This window comes from Carex rostrata, chromosome 18 (genome assembly GCF_964058835.1).
Source record: "Carex rostrata chromosome 18, lpCarRost1.2, whole genome shotgun sequence".
NCBI lineage: Eukaryota > Viridiplantae > Streptophyta > Magnoliopsida > Poales > Cyperaceae > Carex > Carex rostrata.
The window spans coordinates 7,304,103-7,314,805 of record NC_135935.1 but is presented as its reverse complement, the minus strand read 5'-3'; the positions used below and the strand labels follow the sequence as shown (position 1 = coordinate 7,314,805).

Here is a 10,703-nt window from a genome sequence, read left to right as displayed (position 1 = left end):
TTTGTACCCATCTTAATAAATAGCAAAAAAATTTCAAAAAATGTAAAATTTGGTATCCAAGCACATTTTAATATAGATTGAATATCTAACGGTTTGGATCGACGATTTGGACTTTCAAAATGAAAAAAATTGATGTTGTAACTTTGTTGTAACTTTCAAGTGTTGTAACTTGATCCCTCCTCATATATATAAACAAGTATACGGTAATATGTGGTATAAAGTTAATATACTCTAAACCGATATTTTTATCACTGTTAATATATTATAAACTGGTAATATGTGTTATAAACCACTGTTAATATACTATAAACTGGTATTTTTATCACTGTTGATATACTCTAAACTGGTAATATGTTCTAAACTACATATTCGGACTGAATATAGATTTTCTATTCAGATTGCAACTGAATATTCAGCTGAATAACCGTTTGAAATGTATTTGTTTTTAGCAGTTTATAGATGCGCTATTCGGGTTTGAACTGTTTGGATTAACCGTTTGAAGTTTATTCAATGATGAGAGATTTATTGAAAACTAAAAGGCAGTCCCATGGAGTACGTGGACCGAGTGTATGGATAATAAATTGATGTAATCCTGAAAATAGGACTGTTGGTCAGATTGAAATCCAATTATTGTCGTTCAAGTTGGTGCGAGCAATGGTCAATCCAATGACGTCATACTTTAATTGGATCCGGTGGGTCCACATTTCAAATTGACGGGACAATGTGCCCATGAATGCTACTGCTGTGATTTAAAAAAAAAAAAATTCAAAATAAATACGGTTTCATTTTTTTTTTCGACAAAGAAGAAGGTGCCCATAAATTGAGCCTTGATTTGTTGGGCCAGTGAGGACGAGTGCGTATCCTCTGAGATATCACATATTTTGCGTAACCGACGTGTCTTGTGCCTATTCGGGGATAGCGCAGGGGCAGTATTATTTGAACTTTGAGATTCGTGCAGAATGTATTTGAACGGTTTTGATTCTCCAAAAAGTCACGCAAAATATGAGATATCTCAGAGGATGCCAATTCAGTGAGGACTCGGTTTAATTCGTATCCTCCGCATTAACTCAAAAGGGAATCTTCTGAGTTAATTAATCTTATTTATCCGATATATTTTATAATTCGTGTAGACTAGATCCGTAGATCTCCTATATCACAAACAGAGGCCGGATTGACTCCGTTTAAATCAGATGGTTAAAATTCATTAACTCAAAACGGGGTCCGAATTGGCTCTTGACGAGACAGAGTGCATATCCTCTGAGATATCTCAACTTTTGTGTGACCGATGTGTCCGGTGCCTATTTGGGGGTGATGTGGGGGATCAGTATTATGTGTGCTTTGAGATTCGTGCATAACGTATTTAAAAGGTTGAAATTTTCCATAAAGTCACGCAAAGTTTGAGATATCTCAGAGGATACGAATTCGACGACACACGGGACGACGAGACCGAATCGTCTGCCCCCCGGGGGGCAGAAATTTCCTACCCCCAGAGTCTCTGCGGGTGGGACCCCATTTAAAAACAGTAACAAAAATTAAACCCTTAAACAGTAATGGTCCCACCTCGGTCCCACTGCGCAGAGACTCTGGGGGCAGGAAATTCCTGCCCCCGGGGGGCAGAGGATTTGATTTCCGGGACGACCCCATCTAAAACTAGATTTCCTGCGGCGCACATTCGGCCAACAAGGGATGTAGCGGGTCGTAACATGTGAATACAGGCTTGCAGAACAACAAAAGCTCGTGAAAATTACTGTATATGGAAATAAAAGCAATAACTATGTGTGTCCCACGAATCAGACACTCGTCACGTTAAGAACTCTCGTGAACTCGGCAGTGATTTCATCATTCATCTCCTCTCCTGGAATCTGACAGGTGTCGTACATGCTGCCATTATTTATCGTATTACTGTTACAACCATCGTCATTCAATTCGAGCGAATTGATCAAAAGTGAAAGCTGTACATCGACTGAACCGTTGGATTAAATCGGACGGTTTAGGATTTCCTAGCGTTCCACGGTTAAATCTTATTATTCTAATCAGATTTATACCTAGTGAGATGTTAATTTATTTAAAATCGTTCGATTTTAATTTGAGAGAAGCATCTCGTTTGATTTCTATAGTCCGGATTCAGATCGAGTCCTAGAAATAAATCTGTTGGTATATTTGCTTGAAAAAAATTGTCAACATTGGACCAATTTTGGAGCCATTTCTTCTCATCGTTTTGAAACAGAAACTTCAATTTTAGAGAGACGAGTGTGGCTTAGAGTACAGAAGTTTTACTAAAGATTTATTAAATGGATCTCATTTAATAAACTACAGACACATTTGCTTCCTTTTAACCTATACTGACAGTTTTTATCAATATAAACTTCGTACCCAAAACACCACCAAAATATTTTGGTTAAATGAAAAAAACCAAATAATATAAGCTTCTGTACTTTTTAACCTATACTGACAGTTTTTATCAATATAAGCTTCGTACCCAAAACACCACCAAAATATTTTGGTTAAATGAAAAAAACCAAATAATATAAGCTTCTGTACTTTTTAACCTATACTGACAGTTTTTATCAATATAAGCTTCGTACCCAAAACACCACCAAAATATTTTGGTTAAATGAAAAAAACCAAATAAGCACATCTAATACTATGAAAACAGCTAAAAAGTTCCTGAGTAGATATCAAAACCATACCAAGTATGCTAAAGGGCCAAGATTATTGATCAAGACGCTACCAACCAAAAAGAAGCTGAAAAGAAACCCAACCAATTCTGCATATGATCAACCAGGCAAAAATATCAGGTGACAACTAAAATTCTTTTTCCTATTAGAGAGATGATGAAACAGATTCGTTTGTTTTTTCAGAGGAAAAAAAGAAAACAAAAATGAAAATGGGGTTATGAGTCTTGCACAGTTGACAACAAGCACAACCATTAATCATATCCAATATCTCAATGCATCGCTTTAACAGATCGGGATTTTAGAGAGAGGGGAGAAGGGCATGCACCACGGGCAATTCTTCAAGGCCACCTTTGGCAGCCTGAAACAAAGATAACACTACAAAATCAGCATTTTTCTTATTGAAAGAATATTTTTGAGTTATGGACATGACATTCTTTGGAAAAAATGTTACTGGTTAAAATGAAACTTCATTGAAAGAAAACATAAGGACATTGGCAATGCTCTATACCTAAGACTTGACTTTGTCGGTTTATTATGTAACCTCACATTACTGTTTTCACTTTGTCGGAAAGAGGGTTCAGTGAATGTTCATTATGAGAAAAAGGGGATTTTTGAAAATTCCATAGACATAGACAAGGATATCTTGTGGACATGCAGTGTAAAAGAAAAGGAAAAACAATCTCAGCACCAACCTTTTGCTCAAATCACATAGGATATAGGATATCATAGTGGCCTGGTCGGTAAAGCAGGGTAACAAAAGGGACGGGATTCTGTTGCGGGGCGGGATTCTCTTGCTTGCTTAAGTCAGTGGATACATTGGCAGCATCAGTAGAGGTGGACCCATTATTTTCAACATTTTCTTGGTCGTAAGGGAAGAAGTCATGATGGTTGGGGGCATTAGGGTTTACAGGGTCACCAGAGCTGCCGGAATCGAGGTAAACCACACGAATGGGCACACCAAGCGCGTCACAGAGAGCTATTATGTGTACATGTTCACTTTCTTCTCCCATTGGTTCCACGGATGACCTACAAAACTGTAGTTATACAGATAAAACAAAATAATAAATCATTCACAGTAGCTTTACAATGAGAATTAGATACTTTCAATATTTTGGTACCACAAGTAGTCATAAGTTTTTCCAAGTAATTAATTCAGAAGGTAGAAGTAAAACAAATTATTCAAACCGTTGATCTTGTTTTACATCATTGAGCAAAGTGTGCAAATACAATTTTTGTAATTTAAAAAACTGGGTTGTACAAGATCAAAAGGCCAAGATATGAAAGCACCCACTTGATTGCATTGGGTAAACAATGGATCAAAAGGTCAAATAATTAAAACACAAATCCTGAACCCTTCAACTTTGCTTTGTATGTACACACATTGCTCAAGAAAGAGAACGAGGCCATTGCATCAGAATTGTGGTCTGGTTTTTCAACTTTGATTAATGTGATAGAGTTGTAACAACTTGTGGCTCAAGAACCTTGCGGGGACAGAACCTCCCTTAACGATCAATATAAAAAGTTCAATAAAAACAATGATAAACTTTCACTTGCTAGTTATCCCAGACCAAAAAGACAAAATCGGACCTGAACTACAGATTTACGAGATGGGCCAGTAACAAAAGGCTCAAAAAATTCAGCACGCTTCTGTAATGCAGCAGATGTGGCGAATCTCAAAAACATCACCGCTGGGCAAGAAAAACGCGAGACTAAAATTAATTATACCATATGAAATGCAATAACTAAGGATTTTCACTTTGGATTGTGCGGGGCGATACATGTCAGTAATAGCTCCCTGATTGTTATTAAAGACTCGAGTAACATAATCAGCTATGAATATTAGGTTAAGCCAAATGTGCCCAAAAAAAAATGTGCTGAAGTGATTTCTACAATAAGAAAAAGTAAAAGAAACATGAATATGTATTTGTTATTCTATCTTCATACCACAATCGGAAGTCATCTGATCGCAGGCCTTTCCTAAGAGGTCTGTCAGGCTAAACACAGAATTTGTAAATTCAATTAAAAAGAAGATAAAAAAGGATAAAAGAAGTAAAATAAAATAACAAATCAAGCTATAAAATGCATACCTCAAAGAAGCCTCGTGGCCTGGAACACAATTCTCCAAAAGTTCGGTGAATACCTGAAAAGTAACCAAAGGATGAAATTAAGCATATTAATAATTATCAAATAAAAAGGAAAATTTTGAGTTTACCCCTGGAAACCTCCAAATATCACATGAAACTCTTCCTCATTGCTTCAATTAACAGAAAGAAGGGATAGCTCAGTGAAGAGAAACGGAGGGATAAATATTGTATTTTCAAGCTTTATCAAGAGATGTATGTGATAACTTCTCATTTTGCAGGGGTATATTAGTTTGATGTTGTGCGCCCATGAATTTGCCATCAAAACAAATAAGAGGCTTTCAGTACTAGCACAACAGAAGAAAAGTAATAACAACAATAAATAAAATAAAGATACAAGAGAAAACTTACACTAAAGTAATCTTCATAGGTAAACTCGGTATAACCAAGATCAACAAGGTCTAGCCTGCACCGCTCTATTTCAAACATCACCCGCTCCATCTCGGGTCTGTCATGTGTCACCAAAATGTGCTCCTAGAAACCCAAAACAAATAGGACTGTTATTCCTTTACACCCGAAAAAATAAATGCTAGTGACAAAAGATCTCTCAATAGATTGTACAATAATAAAATCCCAAGTTTTCAAAAGAGAGTGTAAAACATGAGAATATTCATTTTCTGGAAAATAAAGCAGGCTTCAGTGCTAAAATACTCCTTATTTTGTGAAGAAATAAATGAAATTTTTTCCAAAATTAGAAGTACCAGATACGAAAACATAAAGCTACGAAAGAAACAGTTGCCATCGCCTCTTGTTCTTCTTAGAGCTGTATATTTCTCACCAAGCAACTGTACAACAAAACAAAATAGGAACTAATAAATGGCACCAAATGGCAGTTGGTACAAATCAACACCTGAATTGACTGGTATTGTCCCCAACTAGATTTTGATGTTTAAGCTTCATAAAGAAATAAATATGTTTGCATTCCACTTTTTCTCTCTCAAGTGTGCAATAATAGAAAATATAAAGGACACCCAAATTGCAGTTGGTACCAACAAACACCTGAATTTACTGGTGTTGCACATAACTTGGATTTTGATTTTTAGTTTTTTGTTATTTTTTCTGATTTTGATTTGTGGAGAGAGAGAGACGGAGACCTTGATTTTCTCTTGCATGACCAGGCTGCCTGATTTAAATTCAGCAGCTAAAGCTGAGAGAGGTTCCTGTAGATTTAACCAAATATAATAAGACAAATACACAGAATAAGAAATATCAAATAAAGCAATTAACTGGTTTCTTAATTATACAAAAATTTACATATAACAAAACAAATAAGATTCAAGGGGTTCATTATCAAGATCACAGTACCCAGTCATACCACATGTTACCAGTAAAATAGACAGAATTACCAAGCTGGATTTCCCATGACCCAAACAAGAGTCTAAAATGAGCCTCTGTAGAGGCTCTAGGATAAAACTTTGGCAAGGATTTTCATACCTGGTACCATAGCCATACAACATTTCAGTATTAACCAGCCAGTACAGTAATCGTAAATCATCAAACTTGAATTGTATTCTTATTTGTAACTTAATTGAATAAATGGACCCGGATTGATGCTTCAAGCATGTAGTCCAAATAATATCCTAAATTGCAAATTATAGTTGCCTTGGGGAAAGGAATTCAAAGCCAGATAAATATCAAAGGTTTATATTAAAAATCATATCCAACATTTCCAACATTTACCAATGTTCACAAAATACACTGGACATTTAGTATCTACATTCCAGTTTATGCATTTGGTCAGCTATCACAAGTTACACCAACCATTAGAGAAAAAACTGATAATTATGCAATACCCCTTATTTTCTCATATTTTTTCAGATTGGACAACAAAAACAACATTAAAAAAGTTGCCAGGCTATTCCAATAGCCTTCTAAAAATAGCACATTGCTTTGTTGCCACTTGCCAACAATTACCAATTTGAAATCAAATGTTATTTTTGTGGTCTTGTTTCCGATTAAATCTCAATCTGAGGCTAGTACTAGGAGGGTCAAACTTCTAACTTTTGGTAAAAATATAATATTTCAATCACTCTAATTTAAATGTAGGATGGTATTTGAAAAATCCAAGAAACATGAGTGGGTTGCAAATGTAAGATATCTTATTGCAGATAGTTATCATAATACAGTTGTGCAGTCAATCCATGTTTATGCCAGAACTAATTATCTGAAGTTAAAATAGCAGAACAACAGTAATGCAGAGCACTATCCTACAACTGATACAACCCAAAAATATCTTTCAAGATTCCTTTCAAGATACAGACTTCCTTCCTATTATTCCAATAAAACAAGAAAGAACAACAATCTATGTGAAGATCTCTTGCTTAAAGTACCAGAGAGAAAGCACACAGGGTTGTTGACTGAAGAAACCGAAAGATACCAAAATTTGATCTCACATGAACCTAATTGAAATTAGTGCAACTAAAAAAACCGAAATCCACACAGGATTGTTGACAGAAGAAAATGCTAAGGTATCTAATCTCTTGTTCATAAATCAATCTAAAGATTCCATCTTTACTATTGAGTGCAATTCAAATCCTCATGACAAATGGAAAGTGGCAGAATGCCGCATGGATCACCAATAAGAACCTTGCAAAGGGGATCAAGGGTTCACTGTAGATCGAAAGAACTCACCTTCTCACTGATAAAGGGAGACGTTGGTTTCTCAATTCCCTGCATGTAGTCATCATTATACCCACTGGGGCCACAGTTATCATTATACCCACTGGGGCCGCAGTCATCATTATACCCACTGGGGCCGCAGTCATCATCTACAGCGTTCATATCAAGGCTAGCATTTCCAGAGTTGGAGGTGAGAGAATAGTTGTCATATTCAGATGCGACCATCGTCGGACTCTTGACCTGGGGGGGTTTGTGTTCGTATACGTCGGCCCATTCTGGTGCGACCCCCGGGATAGCGTACAGGGGGGGTTCGGATGATGAGGCCCATTCTGATGCGACCACCGGGATATCGTACAGGGGGGGTTTGTCTATGTGTACATCGTCCCATCCTGATGCGACCACTGGGATATCGTACAGGGGTTGTTCGGATTCATCATCGTCACTAACATTTAATCTCGATAGATTAACCTAATTGAAATGAGGGCAACAATAACACCAAAAGACACACAGGATAGCGTGACTGAAGAACTACACTAAGATATCTAATCTCTTGCTCAGAAATCAATCTAAAGATTCCATCTTTACTGTCTAGTACAATTCAAATCCCTCATGACGATGGAAAGTAGCAAAATGCCGCATGGATCATTTCAAGAACGCGCAAAGAAGATCAAGAGTTCACTATAGATCGAAATAACTCACCTTGCTACCAACAAAGGGAGCCAATTGTTTCTCGATTCCCTGCATGGAGTCATCGTTGAAGCCACTGGTGTAGCACTCCTCCTCTAAGGATGGCACCAAGGACGATTCGGGGCTAGGATTTGTGTTAGAGGTGGAGGGAGCAGAAGAGGCGTCGACCAACGTCGGAATCTCTTTCTGGGGTTGGGATTCGTCGTAATCACACCCAGAAGAGGCGGCAGCGGCGGAGGCGGAGGCGGAGGCGGAGGCACCGTCCATTGACTTGCGCTTTCTAGCGCTTGCTTCCTCCGTCTCTCTCGCCAGCTTGACTTTGTGAGTTAGAGAGAGAGGTTTTGAGAAGTGAGGGAAACGGAAATGAGAGGATCTAATGAGAAAGAAAGGGGAAGGAGAGGAGAGAGACCACAGAAGTAGACCTGGTCTACTGACTGATTTATAGGGCCCCACATGTCCGGTTTCCGTTTCTAATCGTCATGGAAGAGCTAACGGCCTAACGCCAAATTTTTTATTAACAAATATAATACAACAAATTGAGGAAACTAAATATTCTTGTAGTGAACGAAATAAATATTTAACTATTATGATCAGTATTTACCTTTTTTTTTGAACTACTCCACCGATTTTACATCTGGTACCAATATGGTGCCAGTCTTATCTTAGAACAAGCAATTACAATATTACTTAGTTTAACCAATCTACAGCGTAACAAAGCATATAATCAAAAGCACAGAGACAAAAACAACATCCATCCAATTAAGCAAACATCACTAAAAGAAACTACTCCTAAACTATTATGAAATTGCTGCACCCAATTATTATATTTCACAGTCCTCTCTTGTGTTGGACCTATCTGTAAGCAGAGGGACCCATCTGTAATCATATTACATCACACATTTTTTTATATGTCATGTTATGTCTTACCACAATTTTAATATTTTTTTAAGTTTTATTAATCAGTATTTAAAATCGAATAAAATATGTAAATATCTCTTTTTTTAACATAAAGAAAATAGTTTCCCCAATTTTTCTTTTCAATTTTTTCTCAAATGTATATTTTAGAATTCAAATAAAAAATAAGTGACTGTCATGTCACAGTATTATCAGTGTTTTTACATGTGGTATGTTGTAGACTTTGTATTATTTTTCCTAGACATATCAAGTCACATTGTATCATGTAAAAAAAAAAAAATTTATTACTTCATTTCATGTTACGTGTTAAAAATTATTATCTGATATATTGAGAAGGCTATATGCCTCGTGAATTTATCCACTGGTTTGTACTCTGCTAATTCGGTTTACAAAATGATGATTTCTGGTGGCAAGGTCAAGTGGAGATATAATATATATATATATGTCATTTGAGAGTGCTATGCAGGTTAATTAAAGTTTTTGCTTTGTTAGTGGTTAGAGAGAGAATCCTAACACATGATATTATGGCTAAAAGAGGGATTTTATGTGACATGAGATGCCATTTATGTGATATATATATGTGGGAGGGAAGAGGCTGCACGAATGTCTTTATGCATGCGCATAGAGTTTGGACAAGTTTGAGTGCATTATTTGGTTGTAGATTGATATATACGAAGTGGAGATTCGATGGAACAGATATGCATCATGCATGGGACAACTCCATCAGGTGCATTAGCTATCTAACGGCCAAGGCAAAAAGAGTATGGGCCACGCGGTTCCTGTGCACCATAGGAAATAAATCTGCTGTGATTATAAAGAGATTGCAGGACCTGCGATTCCAAATCTAACCTTTCACTTTTTGAAATGCACAAATCTCAATAATACTTATTTTTTATACACAAATCTCTAAACAGATAAATGGATGGATATGGAATAACAGGTCCTGCAATCCCTTTAGAATCACAGCAGATTTATTTCCGTGCAGCATATGGTTCCTTTGGAAACAACGCAACGAGAAAATTTTCAGAGGTGCAGATATGTTAGCAGAGCTGCTGACCAGAAGGATTAAAGATGAATCAAACCTTTGGATTAAGTTTTGCAGAGGAAGAAACAGCAGGGGATGCATGCCATAACACTTTCATATATAGGTGCTGAATGTTATGAGCTGCTAAACTACATGGATTGCAAGGAGCGTTGCTTTTGTAATTTTTATTTTCTTGTTTTCTAGACTGGCAGCTTCTACTAGGGCTGGCAAAAAAATTCGTAGTTCGTGATTCGATTCGGGTTTGATTCGAGTTTAATTCGATTCGAAATGAGTTCGAATTGAAATGAACCAAACTCAAACCTAGCCTAGTTCGATCGAAATGGGTTTGGTTACTTTTATGGTTCGAATCTTATAATAACATCGGCCGTCCATTTACCTAATAAAATTAAAATCCAAGATAGAGAGTCATAATTTAACTTAGCTGACACTCCATCGCTCTCAAATCTCAATAACCTAGTTCTCTCTCCACCTCTCCCTAACTCACTCTCCCTCTAGCTCTAAAATCTAGCTGACGCTCTCGGCGATTGGCTGTCTCTTCGGCTGTCACTCCTCTCTCCGGCCTAGATGACTGTTTCTCCTCTCTCTTCGGTCGTCTCTCATAGTTCATACCAGGAAAGC

At 36.9% G+C, this 10,703-nt stretch overlaps 1 protein-coding gene across 1 annotated transcript; it reads right to left on the bottom strand.

The window, feature by feature from the left end:
• Positions 1-2,747: 2,747 nt before the first annotated feature.
• LOC144569533 (OVARIAN TUMOR DOMAIN-containing deubiquitinating enzyme 1-like) lies at positions 2,748-8,593 on the bottom strand. The gene is made up of 9 exons (XM_078319918.1): positions 8,138-8,593; positions 5,914-5,979; positions 5,521-5,604; positions 5,171-5,293; positions 4,766-4,818; positions 4,623-4,672; positions 4,266-4,366; positions 3,371-3,712; positions 2,748-3,036 (listed from the first exon to the last, which is right to left on the bottom strand). The coding sequence occupies exons 1-8, from the start codon at positions 8,390-8,392 to the stop codon at positions 3,383-3,385; spliced, it is 1,062 nt and encodes a 353-aa protein (XP_078176044.1). The 5' UTR covers positions 8,393-8,593; the 3' UTR covers positions 2,748-3,036; positions 3,371-3,382.
• Between the last annotated feature and the right edge of the window lie 2,110 nt (positions 8,594-10,703).